Source organism: Coniosporium apollinis (genome assembly GCF_000281105.1).
Source record: "Coniosporium apollinis CBS 100218 chromosome Unknown supercont1.25, whole genome shotgun sequence".
Taxonomy (NCBI): Eukaryota; Fungi; Ascomycota; class Dothideomycetes; genus Coniosporium; species Coniosporium apollinis.
In genome coordinates, this window is record NW_006913287.1 from 58205 (window position 1) to 73210 (window position 15006).

Genomic DNA, 15006 nt, shown 5'->3' on the forward strand with positions numbered 1-15006 from the left:
GTCTGCTCGGTCGGACACGGCCGTAGCGCATTGTGTTACCGGAACGACAGGTAGCGCAACTGGCGAACGCTGCGTAAAAAAAGAGCATGCTACCATACGAGCAAGGATAAGGACGTGGTGCCTGCAGGCGGAGGACTGCTGCGCCTTAGCGATGTGTATCAAAGCTGCAAAGCTGGACTGAGGGTGCTCTAGCATGTTGCTCCGGCCTCGTGGTGTTGGTGTTGTAGTAACGGATCGATACTCCTGGGGAGGCTGCGAATTTTTTTCTGTGCTGTGTGCTGTGCTGTGTGTTGTGCTGTGCCGGTACATCTTATTCCACTGTGTGCTACGTGTTATGTTACTGTCATGTCTATTTTGCTGCGTGAGTAGCCTGTACAAGCAGTGGTAGAAGAGCCGTCGTGGTTGTTCGCTGTGTGTCAGAACTCCAGAGTCGGTGTGGTAGCTGCTGGGGTTCTGTCGACCGTCAGCCAACTTTCCAAGGCACACAATATTCGGATATCAGCGGCACCAAGCACTCTTCTCCAAACCACCTGACTTTCAAACATGCCAGCAGCACTTTAGATTGGAGAAGCCTATCCACGGCTCAACAGCTAATCAGCTATGCTACAACCCGATTCAGCGCCATCCAGCTCGCCAGCAAAAGTAGAAGAAGCACCCAAGCTCCGTAGAGCATATGATATATTGCGAAGGGAAACAAAGGAAAGCCAACGCCGGTATATAGCCACCATGTACAAGATTTGGCTAATCTTGCCTCGCTCCGTCGCCTCGTGTAGAGAATTTTCGTCCGCTATTCATCGTTCCTCGTATATCTTCGTCTTCATGTCGTCATTCCCGTAGATGGCCCTCGAAGTGGTAATCCACACCGCGCCTTCTTGAATACCACAAACCCCTACCATTGGAAGAAGTGTCGCAAGCCCCCACCACGGCCGTTGTGAGCGCCGCCGCCTCCCCCGCCGCCGTTACCGTTCCCATTCCCCAGGCCCGGATCGCCAAATGGAAGCTTGCTGCTCGGGCTCGGTCCGCCGCAACCAGTCGAGACAGGATCAGGTAATGTACTCGACCTTGATCCACTCGACCCGTAAGCTGAGCTGCCATCTCCACTCCTGTTCCCACTACGATCGGGCGGCATCCACACCGGAAACCCATCTGGCGGAATACTCTCGCCGATCGGCTTGCCTCTTGAATACTCCGCCAGACTACCGTTGATACCGGTGAGCGCCCATGCGAAAACGGCAACTTCTTGGATGCTGCGCATGAAGTCCTGCTGTATTGGGCCGCCTGGGAAAAGTCGTGGTTGCTGCTGGTGCATGCCGAAGCCAGCTTGCGCAACGGGAGGCGCTCCATAGTGCTGTAGTGGTAACTGCGGCAAGGGTGGCAAGTACATAGGCTCGGGAGCCCAAGGTGCTGCGAAGAGACCGTTCGCATAGACGGGCTGAGCGGCCGGCGCTTGGGGCTGTGCGGAGGGGGGTATAATTGGACGCGCGCGGCGAAGACAGACTACGAGACCATCTGACGTGCATGACACCACGGCCTCCAACTCGATCGGTTGGTAGCCATTGTCAGAACGACCATTGGGGGACAACGGAGGGACGGATGATGTGGATGACCGTGCACGTGCCGGATGACCAAAGATGGCGGCATGCGTACCTGTAGCGTTGGCGCTGTCCCTGGAGGAGCCGCGAGACGCCGGTTGCTCATCACTGTTACTTGGCCTGTCAATGTCCATACTATTGGTTGAAGACCTTTGTCGGCTGTCGGTGGGAGAGATTTCATCTGAAGTCCGGCTATTCGATGTGCCACCTTCGGCGGAGCGTGAAGTTTCGTGGCCTTCAAGCTGCACCCCACCTTCATCTTCATCCTCAAGGCTTGCGGCGTCAGTCATGGATTCATCTGCGGAATCGTCTTCGGAAGTATCAGGTTGCACCCGTGCGGCATCGTCCTGCCGTGGATCCCTGAACCAGAAACGAAGGTACGCTATCGAGTCGTTTCCCTTGGCGGTCTCTAGAACCCTGACTGCATCCTCGAGACAATTTTCTTGGATGCAGTAATAGAAGCTCCGACCCTTCATCTCGTCGCCAGATATCCCAATGATCTGCTCTATCCCGCTGGTGGCGTACATGATAGTGAGGGTTCTAGTGAAGCGATTCAGAAAGAGTGCGGCGCGTGGTTCGTGCGTCTGTTGCTTCGCGGCTTGGTTGAACTTTGTGGACAGATGCGACAACATGTGATACCGCGGATCCTTCGGAGACGACGAGAACAGCTTTCGTACTATGGGTGCTTCTACGGCTCGCTCTGTCGCAGCAACATCAGCTGGCCGTAACTATAGAGACGAGTGCAAGTCCATACTCTGACTGGTCATCCCTCGACGGTAGATACTCGTGCACACCACCATGACATCATACACGACCGTGAAACAGCATTCACAGCCTACCCATTGTCCATTGCGATTTTTGATCTGACAGTATGCCAGTACGGCGGCCTTGTCAAGTGTAACGCCACGCTTGTGGAACTCTTGCGCGTAGGGTATCTCGTCTGGATGGAAGAAGTTCCAGCACGACCTGTTCAAGACTTCATCGGGCGTGTGTCCAAGGATATCTACGATTGAGTCGGAAGAGTAGAGAATGCGGGCTTCGGGTGAAAGATCTAGGCTTGATGTTAGTTAAGGCATTCGGTTGAGAGATTCGCAACTAGCTGAGGTCACTGACCATGGATTGTGATGAAGGTAGTTTCCATCCTGGCGAAGGTGGCTGGTTGGATCACTGGCAAGCTAGAGAGTCTCTTCTAAAGCCGGTAAGGCGTGATGTCTAAGGCTCGATGGGTGTATATGTCTTGGATCGAGGTTGGGTTTGTGTAGAACACGCTTTGCCAGAGTAATGTCTGGGCGAGATTTGATAGCCTACGGGTGGCGAGGGCAGACAGCGATGTCGAAGCCTTCTAATAAAGGCCGACAGACTGGTGAGGACGGTTGTCCTCTCGCCAGCGATCGCAGGTCTGGATAAGCTGATAGTGGCTATGCGAAATAAAGGAGCATATCGTGAAGCTAGTGAGGAAGGCCAACTAGAGTAAGAGTACGCCGTCCCTTGACCGAGTGCGGCCCGTTCCAGTCTAGGAAGGATGAGTGCTCGAGCAAGTCTTCACGGACAGTTCAGGTGGAGGTGAGAGAAGAACAAACTCGGCACTGCGGTTGCTCTATTAGCGTGCTGCGCAACGGAATCAGAACCGAGCATGAACCCTCTCTCCGGACTACGCAATCGCCTGGAGATCATGTAAGACCCTTGCGGTGTCGGACGGCAAAGTGCCGGCGAGCGTTGCGAATGCAGCCAACGCTCCACAGCTCGGTCTGCGGAGCGAGCAGTACGGGGTTGCATGGCAGCTGGGCTGGCGAGTAGGAAGACGCGGTGCGCTACTACTTACATGCCGGTGTCACAGGCGACGACTCTTTCGGACGGGGGCACAAACAGCAGCTGGCAGAGGAGTGACGAGGTGGCGTCGCGCGTTGGAGGACAGTATCAGTGCTAATGCGTTGCAGCGCGCGTGTTGCGAGGATGAAGATGAAACATGCAAGGAGTGGCGGGCAGGCATATGGCAGCGAGCACGGAGAGGGGGGGGGGGGTTGGCACGGGCAGATAAATACTAGAGTGGCGGTATTTGATATTGATCGACTCGACGCTCGGCGGGCGCAGCTGAGCAACCTCATGGAACAGACGCGACGGGCTACAGGGGAAACGGGGGAGCTTCGTACTCGAGTATCGTATTCGAGCAGCAACAATTGCTCTCCTAGCGGACTGAAGGCGTGCGCCTCTCCCACAGCGGCGGGTTCTGTGTAGCGGAGCAGTGGTGGTACCGGTACATATTACCCACAGCGGCCCTCCTTTCTGGACAGGCACACATACGAGTGACGTTGATAGCTCACGACCCTCTCTTCAAGCCGGCGCGAATGCCACGTTGCAGCAGCAATCAGCCGGCTCGGGGTCAAGTCACGGCAAAGGAATGCAGAACTGGTGCGAATGCCAGGCCGAGCAGCGTGAGGTGAGCGGGCGTCGCCTGCGACCACAGTCTCGGCGGTTGAGCGTGCGGGAGATTGACAGGCTAACAGGCGATGATGTAAGGCTAGCGCAAGCCTGGGCCAGAGCATAAGGCACCTGGGTGGTGTTGTTGGCGCAGTCTGAAGAGGACCTCAATACCTCAATACCTCAATACCTCAATACCTCAATACCTCAATACCTCAACCCTCCCCTCTTCGAAAGCACGCCCGGCGCGCGGCCGCATTGAGGAGTTGAAGACACTCTCGGTGTGGCCTCGAACGTCGAGCTGAGCGAGTTCTCTGCTGCCGACCTGTAAGCGAAGGGCACGAAGCAAAGCGCGCCGGCAGTGGTGGTGGCTGCCCACTCTTGCACTTCTGCTACTTTGGACGTCTTGCATTTCATCGGCGATGGTTTAGAGTCAACGTGCACCGGGGCAGTTTCTGCCGAGCTGGTCCCGTGACTTCCCTACTAGTCTCTGCCAAGTTCCACCTCCACCTCTCACCTGCAGCCAATGGTTAGCTTCCGGGGCAATCTCCATCCTTGCAACCCGCTGCTGACTGGCTTCCTTCGCTCCCTTTCCCTTTTCGTTGCCAGCAACATCCGAGTGGATTCGTGTTGCTGCCGGATTTCTCAGGCACAAGTCAGCCACTGGCTGGAGCTGAGTGCTCGGGTACGCGCAAGGTCAATAACTAAACCGTTCCCAGGCTGGAAAATGCCGGTCTAGAAGCAGCCATCTGGAAGGAGGACTAAGATCCTCAGCTGGCTGCTCTCTCCACAAAACATGCCTTCTCCCGCTGAACTGCCCAATCTTCGAGCCTCCATCAGACTTGGCGTAGGTTGAGCCGATTGCATCTTCCCGCTTCCAGCAACGTTCAAATTGCTGACACCTCCTGCAAGGACAAAGGAGACAATGTAGGCAGTGAGTTCTTCTGCAAGCCACCAGTCGTCATCTGTCTCTCATCATCTTAGCCTGCTTCTACGATGTCAAGTTCTACCCCTATGCCCTGCCCGGCAAGGACCTGCTGTTCGCTGTTACCGGCGACAAACATGTATGTGCCCCTTGCCGTCCACTCACAGTCTGTCGCTTATACGTCAGACCATCGTTTGCCGTCCAGTCCTGGAGAAAGACAACGCCATCGAGGTCCTGCGCTGGTTCGTTGACGAAGAGACGAACGAAGATGGAGAAGTTGGCTACCAAAAACAATCCCTAAGCTTTGCCGCGGAGCTGATTGTTTCCACCAGCCGAACGCCAGCCTCAACAGCCTAGAATGGACGCAAGACTTCGAGACAGGCGAACCGCTAGTGTGCGTCACGGGATCAAACCCTAAGATAAAACTTCTCAATGTCCGCACTGGTGCCTTGGTTAAGGTACGGACGGACAGGAGGTCAATCGCCCGACCCGCTATGAGACACAGTCACTATATAGATTCATTACTGACGCCAGCATAGACCCTCACCGGCCACGGCTCGGTACACACCTTCAGTCCATGCGCGTTGATGTATGTTTGCCTAACGACGTGCAGTTGGTCAATGATCTGGCTGTATCGCCATTGACGCCCCATATACTGGCATCTTGCTCCGAGGACTACACGGTTCGGATCTGGTGCCTGGATCCCAAGTACGAGAAGCAACCATGTGCCCTCATGTGTGCGGGAGGGTTGGGCGAAGGGCACAAGGAGGCAGTCCTGACCATAGTATGTGCGGACAGCAGCCACATCATTGCAAACTAATAGATGCATAGGCGTGGCATCGCACCGGCAGATATCTACTGTCAGGGGGGATGGACACCGTTGTGAACATGGTAACTGTGGTAGCCCTCAGCCACCTCTAGCTCCCTGCTGACATGCCCTGCAGTGGGTGATCCCTGACCTACCGAATGAAGACACCGGCACAGACAACATGACCATAATCCACTACCCGCACTTCTCGACCACCGAGATACACCGCGACTACGTAGACTGGTTCGCCTCCCTCCCCATCCTCGCACCTACCTCTCCACCCTCACACCTCTCAACTCATCCTCCCCTCACTAACGCCACCCCAGCGTCCGCTTCTACAACGACCTCATCATCTCCCGCTCCGCCAAAGAAAACAAAATCCTCCTCTGGCGCATCGACGGCTTCAACTCCAGCCACCCGCCACCCCCTTCCGCCAGCGCGCCTCCAAAAACCTCCTCCTCCCCACCCACCCGCTCCGCCTTCGGCGCCCGCTTCCAGCGCCTGCTCCAGTTCGAAGCCCCCCTCACCAACCTGTTCTACATGCGTTTCGGCCTCTTCCACGCGCCTGAGAAACACCCCGTCCTCGTGATGGGGAACGAGCGTAGCAAGCTGTTTTTCTGGGACCTGCAGGCCTTGGAAGAGGGTGTTGAGTCCGGTGACCCGACCTTGGGCCGGGGAGGCCGCGGGGGTTACAGGGGCCGCGGGAAGGGCGCGGTGGGGAGCGGGAGGCAGGGCGTGCTGCGCGAGGAGAGTATCGCGAGCAATGTGTCGGGCGTGTCGAGCAATGTGGGTAGTGTGGGTGTTAGCAGCGCGACGAGTACGGGGAGCGGGGGGGAGAGGAAGTGGAATATTGGGGATCCGTTTAGGGGGATTGTCGCGCATAAGAGTATTACGGTTGGCAAGGTGACGTTTGCGACGAGGGCGATTGCTTGGAGTGGGGGTGGGGAGTGGTGTGTTGCTGTTGGGGACAATGGGATGATTTGTTTGTTTCGGCGGTGGGAGTAGGGGCGTCGCGGAGGAGAGAGTGACGGTGCCGGTTACTAACTCATCATGGAATAGCCACAACACATGATATATGTGAGTTTTGTATCGTGATTCGTAGCTAAGTCGAATACTTGCTCATCTATGAAAGCTTAGGGCTTTGAAGCTGATGTTACGAAGAGAAATTCGTGATAATGCTCATACTTAGCTACTGGCACCGCTTCTTCTCTACAACCCCCGTTCTTATGTAAAGGTAGGCATTTCATTAACGCGGTAGGCCTGACTGACATTTGCGACGAACCCGCTTAACCAAGAACGGCCCACGATGCCAGACGATTTTCGCAAACAGACGCATAAACTCGAAGATGCCAGGCTGTTTCGGATCGTCCATGTCACAAGCTGTGATCCCCAGCAGACCAAGGCCAAAATACGAGTGACGGGATGGATCCCTCCTGCCCTTCGCGGAGGGCCATCTGCGTTCCTACTGCACGGTGAGAAGGTGGACGGCGCTGCGGTCGACGAACGGCTCCCAGTATTCGTCTTCATCGCTGTCGTAGTCTTCCTCTTCATCATCGTCATCGTCAAAAAAGTAGTCTTCATCAGATTCGACATCATCGCCATTCTGTCGAATCTGAGTCCAAGATTGGACTGCCACTTCGATATCCTCTGGAACAGACTCATCGCAGAGAATGGATGGAGCGTCCATCACCGGATCCCCGTCAGCTTGGATCTACTGGGATGTTAGTGGTCCGCGCACATAATTTTGATATCAAGCGGATCAAACTCACAACCGAACGGAAATTCTCGAGGGTTTCATAGCCGCAGTCGTCATCTACCTGCAGGCATATCGTGAAGCCCCGGGCAGTTTGGTTCCGCGCGAATGTGTTGTATTCACTGAATAGCGCAACCCAGTCTCGTACTTTGTTGGACAGGAAACTGCTGTTCAGGCTGATGACCAGTGTCTTGATGTTCTGGAACGTGCTCTTTGTCATGAAGTGTTTCAAGCCGTAGGAACAGAAGTAGTCCCCGCACCGTGCGTCCCGAGGATAGTAGAGTGGAGCTTGGTCAAGGATAAGCGGCTTCTTGCGAAGTGTATCGAGTGCCTCGGCTGTGATTTGTCGGCAGAGAAGGAGGATATTGGGCGTCGTACGCGCAGGAAGCTTGTCGGCGTATGATTTCATGCCGTTAACGTTGGAGTGTAGAAAATCTTCGGCATAGGCTTCCAACCTCGCCTTCTTGAATTCTCTCATCGCTGCATTGATGTCGTTCCAGTCCGCAGCGTAGCCGTAGATCATATCGCGTAGCTCTCGGGCGAGCCGAAGAAAAGGTGATGCGATTTCGGAATCCGACGACTTCATCTTCTTCCTGAGTCGGGATGAGGATCGGGTAGGCGCCGCTCCCTTCCTCTTTCCTGCGCCTTTCGGACCGGCAGCTTGCTTTGAGCTGCTAGCTGACATGCTCGATACCCCGCCGGCCTTCTGATGGTTGACTTTCTTGCTGGGTTTTGGATTTGCAGGATCCATGACTCTCAAATCGGGGGAACTGATGGGTAGAATGAGTGGACGAATTCCTGGCGGAGCCGAAGGCGCCTGGCTGATTTATGACACTCTGCGCGAACAGCAAGATGGATGTGTGGGACACTGCTTGCGCGTGATGAACAGAGCGAGGAAACCTCAAGCAGATGGAAGAACCGGCGCTTGAAAACACTGAGATGATCCTTCAGATAGTCGCAGGGTGGATGAAAGAAAGATGATCTGGAAATGAGGGAGCGAAAAGAATGCAGCGTGGGTTGCTGACAAAGTAGGTAGTGAGCCGTGAAGGACATGGTGAAATGATAGGCACGGCTAATAGTGAATGGATCTAAATCGCTTCACGGAGTCTAGCACCTAGGTGACAGAAATTGCCTGACTCCAAGAACAGATAGGTCTCCAGCCAGCTTAGCAAGGTCATGAATAGAAGCCACTCCTGATAGGATACTGCGTCACAAGCGTGTTCAAGTCATACTTAGAGTTGGAGTGGCCAGAGTAAAGACTTTTGGAAACGCGAGGAGTTTGACAGATTCCGGTGATTGGGAGTGAGGTGGGACATGGAGCTCTTTATGCATCCGCCTTGTGAAAACTGCCTCTTGCGGGCACGCGGCCGATGCTTCCCGTCGTGTTTCCGCTGCGTCGCTGAGACAGAAGGATGGTGTTGACTTGAGAGGCACCCGGGTGACATAAATCGCCCGACTCAGAGCTTAAGAACATCACGAATTCCTCACGTTTGCCAGCACGTCTACGATCACTAATCCACCACTAATCTTACCTATAACACGTTCTAGATCTTACTGTTGCCTCTATACACCTAGTTCTTGCAGTTGGCGATATTTCTGTATTTTGTAGAGCTTCATTTCGATAGTAAACGTTGTGTCTAATCTCGTGAGTCGGCCCATTTATGTCGCCCGGGTGAGAGGTCAAGGCGCAAGGGCCACCTGAACGGTTCCTTCTCCCGTCTTTGCTCCAGCTTGTTTAATACCAAATCCACAATCAAAACGGTCTCATGATCGTGTCGACTATAGAGCAGCAAGACCATCTTACATGATAGAGGGTAAAAGATACTCAGCAATTTAACTCTTCAATGCATCGATTACCTAGGTGTATTTGATCTATGGGCTGTGTTTGAGATAGCCAACGCTAGGGCTACGAGTAGTCTTTATGCATCTGCCTTTGTGAGAAATGCCCGTTGAACGCCCTTCCTCCATTCCAAGTTCCCGTCCGTCGATACCCGGTTCAAATACTGTAAACCACGAATAACGCACTGAGACAATCTTTTCCTTCCCACCTTCGTCCTTCTGGAAAGGATCAAGTAAGATGATGAGTACAATGAGGATCTGATCCCACGGCTCTTTGACGGACTCGTAAGATTACAAACGCAATTTCTCACAGTATCTCAGCTGGGTCTTCAACTCCTCCGGGACCGATTCGTCGCACAAGATAGGCGATAGAGGCCCCGAAGAGTCCTGAGCCTACTAAAGCGTTAGTCTCGCCTGTTTTGACAATCACATTGTTAATCAGGTTAAGCTTACGAATGAGAGAAGGTCATCGATTGCATCCTCGGAGCAATCCTCCTGGATACGCAAACGTATAGTCTTGGCCGGGACGTCCGCCCAGCGCGAGAAGTCCGCAAAGGGCCCAAATTGGCAGAGGAGGCTTGTCCAATCTTCTGGGTACATCGTGAGCGAGCTATTGAGGTCGATGATGAGCGTCTTGATGTTCCTCAGCGTCCTTCTAGAGATGAAGCATTCTAGGCCGCAATCAACGTTCTGGTGGCAGACGTGGTAGAGATCTTCCTCGAGGATGAGAGGCTTCCTGTGAAGAACGTCAAGAGCTTCAGCTGTCACTTGGCGACAGAGTAGGAGAACGGTGGGCGTCGTACGCATCTCGCGCATGAACTTCTTGGTACAGATCCGTCCTCGACATTCTGCGATCGTCTCGTTGATATCACTCCAGTCCGCGGCATAGCCCCAGATCATGTTTCGAAGCTCGGCTGGGAGACGAAGGAGTGGTGAGGCGATCTCCGTATCGGACGAGCTCTTTGTCTTCTTTGTTGGCTTGGACGATGGTGTTGCGAGTATTGTCGTAGACAACGATCGCTTCCTCTTCCCCGTGGGGTTTGGGACAACAGGCTGCTTGGAACTGTTGGTAGACATGTCGGCTGGCTTGCACGCAGAGGTAGGGAAGGCGTCTGACGTTGAGTCGTAGCGGAGCGGTCGAGTGCCCAGAACTGTTGCTCGGTATTAATCCGAGGCACTTGACAACGTAGGAGAGTCTGGAAGAATGCTGATGTCTAGACGTAAGACGCGCGCCTGAGGTTGATGTAGCAAGGTTGGATCGAGTTGAGATGTAGAAGGGAAGGATGTATCCACAATCGAGGTGTGGAAGAAGTGCACAGTGTGTGTGAAGAAGCAAACAGTAAGCAGTGCAGGACACAGTGAAGACGTCGGCAAGGCTGAAAGTGATGAATATCATTCCCTTCACAAGCTGGTACTGAGTGTTGCAGCGAGGTTACTACAGTCCCCTCTCTGTCCAACCATGCGAATGCGGGAGTCGGCATCACCAGTGGCGTAAGGTAGTGTACAGTATCTCGTGGAACAAGAGGACTGACTCCGTGCTTTATTCTACGCCTCTTCATTGTAAGATCTCTTTGCAATGTAACTGCTCAGACAGTCTCGACTTTCTTTTCGAGTCCCGGACCGTCCGCATCGTTGGTGGAATTAATATACATAAAAACTTTTGCCTGCACCCTGTCAGTTGACCCTAGTCGTATACCTCGAATTGCTGAAACGCGCACCAGACCCCAAAATTCTTCTTGCTGAGCTTGCCGGATTCCTTCCCATGCATACAATGCTAAGCCAAGATGGCCCGTGGCCGTGGCGTGGAACGAACAAAGAGTCGAGCCGACTGCACCTTTCTCAATGCGGACTCTGCCCCGTCGGACTTCCCGCCGGCGGACTATCCCCCATATCCTCCTCCGCCGCCAGCAGCCCCATCGCCCAATGTACCCTCGTCCCCGCATTCGTCCAGATACACCTCCTATCCGTCAGCTCCTTTGGCGGCTCCGCCGACCCATCCCTGACCACACGCCCCGCCAGTCTATCGTCCGTGTTGTTCTCGTCGTTCTTCTGGTAGTACGGCGGGCCCCTCCCCATGGCTGCCGCCTTCACCCACGCAGTTTCGCATCCACGAGCAATGAGTCCCGCAGACGCCCAACCCGTGCGTGCCTCGACGTCGAGAACACGACTGACAAGCCAGCCGCGCTGGGCTGCGTCCTGATACTGGATACCGGCGAAGAAGAGTGGCATGGTTGACTCAATCAGACACCCGCCGAGAGACGGACTTAGCGGCGTGTTCGCTGGCGTTGGCGTGATGCCCGCTGCGATCCTGCCGATCTCATTGGCCAGTCCGGCCGTCGCGCCTGCAGCGACGCCTGCGGCTACCATGGCGGCAGGTGGCATGTGGGGATGCGAGCGGATGGCGATCATGTGCGTCATGTGGTAGTGGGCCCAGACGACGCCGATGTCGTAGCTGCGGTACTGGAGCGCCTCGCCGAAGGGAGTACTGATCGGTTGGTGGTATTCTGGTGGCAAGGGTTGGTAGGCTGGACCGAGACGCGCGTGAAAGGCTTTCAGTGCGTGCATTATCTGTTGCCATTCCTCGAGGGCAGAAGCTGTCGCGGCATCGAGATCTATGATGTCTGGCTTCGGACTGGGTGTCTCGGGAGAACGCTTGCGCTTGTTGCTTGCGTATGATGGCGGCATTACTGTTGGAGTTGATGTGGGTGCCATGCCGTAGAATGACGGCATTTGAATCGGACCAGGAGGCCTTTGCGGGGGCATCTGAGGTGGTATTTGGGGAACGGCAGGTGACGGTTGCGGCATTTGCTGGCCTTGGAATCCTGCGCTGTGAGGCGGGTATGGAGCGCCGTTTGTTGGAGGGATGGAGGCAGGGAATCCATTCGCACCACCATAGGGACCAGCGGGAGTCATGGGCGAAGATGCCATAGGATGCCCGGAGGGGAATTCGCTTGGGTGCCCAGGCGCTGGACCCGTAGGAGATACATGTGGAGCACCCATAGCGCTACCAGGAGGACCCATGGGAAATCCAGGAGGTGGACCGCCCGGTGTGAAGATACCTGGTGGCGCTCGCGGAGTACCGGGTGGTGGGCCCATCGGCATGCCTGGCTGAGGCCTCCAGTGCCCACCCATTGCTTCCACCGCCTTTTGCTTCCTTACGCGATCTCGGGCCGCAAAGTCTGCAACCCTACCTGCAAGTAGCATAAGGTGATCGTAAGTAGCGAAAACGGCTTGCCCTTTGCCAACAGGCCCACGTGGGGGGCAGTCTGACCATCTGCTGTAATCCATCCTGTAGAAGTCAGCTATGTAACGAAGCAATTCGGAGGTTGGTAGCTTACAGCAGCCGGTTGCCGCTGACAATGCTCTGAAAGACATCCTGTTTGCAGTACCACCAGAACAAGTCTTGAAAGATCTCGTATTTACTGATGTCAAATGGCTGCGGAATTGAATTCGTGGGTGACGGGCTGCTCCCATGCTCTTCGATGATTTGTCCGTATTCGTCATAGCGAAGTTTCCGTCCGATGAGAGTGCTTACAAGCCTTTCGTCAGGTAAGTCATCATTGACCGAGTAAGGCCGTGCAAGCTGTCTCTGCTGTATGAGAAGCTCTGGGTTGTCTCGCGCGAAGTTTTGCTCATGTGCGGCTTTCTTAGCCTTCTGCCTCCGATATTCCTTGGTCATACCTTGATAGTCGATCTCAACCAACAGTTGCTTGGCGCCAACTAAGTGGCTACTCCATTTGAGATGGTCGGCTGTCATGACCTCGTAGAAGCCGAGCAGCAGTGACGCAGCCAGGGTCGTGACCTGGTGTCTCTTCTTGGGATGCCCAACGCAGTGATGTATTCTTTTCAAGGCGTACGCATAGTGCTTGAAGGAAGGCGTAACGGAAGCGCCCTGTAGCTTCGCAATGTGCAAGCTGGCAAGTGCCAGCATGGCGTGTAGCAGTCCTTGGTGATTCAAGGCCATCATCGGCAGAGTGTACGTCCACAAACTCTGTTGCGACATTGGGACGGGCGATTCACTAAATAGCGCTGATGTGTTCCGCGCCTTCCTCTCAGAAATTGAAAGACTCGGCCCAGTGGAATTGATGAAATGAGCGAAAACGCGTGCAGTCTTCTCGTTCCGGAGAGGGTTCGCGACACGTTCTGCCCGGTAGTAATCCAGGATACCTTCGTATATGAAGGAGTCGTATCGTCTTACGCTGAGATCGCTGGTGCTTTGCCGATGGAGTTCCATTATCAATCCAAGATCTTTCTGCTTTCCTCCAATCGCCGTCATTTGATCAGGGGTGATATCCATATCGTCGTCGGAATTTACATCGTAATAGTCATTATCTTCGTACTCAACTGCAGCTTCGTCGAGGACTTGCGTTGGACTGACATGTCCTTCTGCAAATCGTGACGCAAAAAGAGGAGTTCGTAGCGGTTGCATAGCAAAGCCTGGCTGCATTGGTTTCTGATCTACAAGAGAAACGAAGTCAGCGAAAGTCACCACAGTACCCGTCTCTGCCGACTGAGGGGTAGCGATATGTAGAGCGCGAGGCCACGTGGGGTCAAACTGAATCCAGGGCGGTGATGGGAAACGGCTTACCGGCGTAGCCTTGCTTGATTGCAGGTTTAATTTCGTACGGTGCCGACGAATGCTGGTACGATGGCAACTGGATGCCGTCATAAGCCGGGGGCTGGCTCGCTCCGCTGATTGCGTTCAATTGGTAATCAGGAGGTAAATGAGAACTCGGATGAACGGATGAGTATCCTGGGGCAGAGATGTTTGAAGCATCTGCATACATCGTCGAGTTCTGGTAACCTGGGCCGTACGATGTTTGCGCTTGCTGTGAGGGTACCTGCGGCGGTTGCGATTGGCTGCCACTCGTATAAGGCTGCGGATGCCCTGCTGCGGACGGATGATGGCCAGAGAATGGCTGCTGCAGCAAGTGTGTGCTGGAACCGATGGCATGACTAGAATACTGCGGAAGCTGCTGAGGATGTTGCGGAGTAACATGGCTATTGGACTCGTTCGACGCCTGTTGTAGCGGATAGGACGGCTGCATCGCTGCTGCTGAGAACGGGAAGACAGCGCTTGGAGAGGTCACCAGATAAGCCGCATCAACCTGCTGGAGGTACAACGCGTCACCGTGCCGCACTCCATTCGAAAGAACTCCTGCTGAATAGCCGCCTACATTAAGCGGCTCGATGGGCAGAACCTGGCCTTCTTCCAGGGAGGAGAAGCTATACTGTCCATCTGGCCTGGGTTGGAGCGGCGTCAGAGGGACTGATATCGGCGCGCCAGTTTGATGGTGACGGAAGATGGGTTGGCCGCCGGGTATGACACCCGTATGGTACTGAAGCGTGTTCGCTGGACCCTGCTGAGCGGTTGGCCAGTCGCCGATGGGAGGCTTGAAGACGACTCGCTGGTTGTACCCTTCACAATGCCGTTTAGACTTGATGCAGTTGTTGCAGACCGGCCGTTCCTCGCCGCATTTAATTCTCCGCTTTCGACACGTCAAGCAGCCAGTCTTAGTTCTTTTGCGGAGCTTCGGCGCACCGGCAGAGGCTGCCAAAGATCCATTGAGTTGCTCAGAGATGTGTCCATCGCCAGGCGCGGACTGAGATGGTAATGTCGTTATATTGCTCGCCATGTGTGATAGGTTAGGTACTTCTTTCGAAAATGCTA

General features: G+C 54.6%; 5 protein-coding genes across 5 annotated transcripts; 1 reads left to right on the forward strand and 4 right to left on the reverse strand.

Moving 5' to 3' along the window:
• Positions 1–889: 889 nt before the first annotated feature.
• Positions 890–2733, reverse strand: W97_05291 (uncharacterized protein; the record flags this gene model as incomplete). Its single annotated transcript, XM_007783175.1, has 3 exons — positions 890–2292; positions 2347–2643; positions 2706–2733. The coding sequence occupies 3 exons, from the start codon at positions 2731–2733 to the stop codon at positions 890–892; spliced, it is 1728 nt and encodes a 575-aa protein (XP_007781365.1).
• Positions 2734–4806: 2073 nt separating this feature from the next.
• W97_05292 (uncharacterized protein) lies at positions 4807–6748 on the forward strand (the record flags this gene model as incomplete). The annotated part of the gene is made up of 10 exons (XM_007783176.1): positions 4807–4857; positions 4923–4944; positions 4995–5074; positions 5122–5211; positions 5268–5393; positions 5475–5495; positions 5549–5719; positions 5767–5826; positions 5880–5986; positions 6070–6748. The coding sequence occupies 10 exons, from the start codon at positions 4807–4809 to the stop codon at positions 6746–6748; spliced, it is 1407 nt and encodes a 468-aa protein (XP_007781366.1).
• A 457-nt stretch (positions 6749–7205) lies between these two features.
• W97_05293 (uncharacterized protein) lies at positions 7206–8181 on the reverse strand (the record flags this gene model as incomplete). Its single annotated transcript, XM_007783177.1, has 2 exons — positions 7206–7454; positions 7513–8181. The coding sequence occupies 2 exons, from the start codon at positions 8179–8181 to the stop codon at positions 7206–7208; spliced, it is 918 nt and encodes a 305-aa protein (XP_007781367.1).
• A 1445-nt stretch (positions 8182–9626) lies between these two features.
• On the reverse strand, positions 9627–10412 carry W97_05294 (uncharacterized protein; the record flags this gene model as incomplete). The annotated part of the gene is made up of 2 exons (XM_007783178.1): positions 9627–9728; positions 9789–10412. The coding sequence occupies 2 exons, from the start codon at positions 10410–10412 to the stop codon at positions 9627–9629; spliced, it is 726 nt and encodes a 241-aa protein (XP_007781368.1).
• Positions 10413–11174: 762 nt separating this feature from the next.
• On the reverse strand, positions 11175–14971 carry W97_05295 (uncharacterized protein; the record flags this gene model as incomplete). The annotated part of the gene is made up of 3 exons (XM_007783179.1): positions 11175–12624; positions 12674–13793; positions 13924–14971. The coding sequence occupies 3 exons, from the start codon at positions 14969–14971 to the stop codon at positions 11175–11177; spliced, it is 3618 nt and encodes a 1205-aa protein (XP_007781369.1).
• Between the last annotated feature and the right edge of the window lie 35 nt (positions 14972–15006).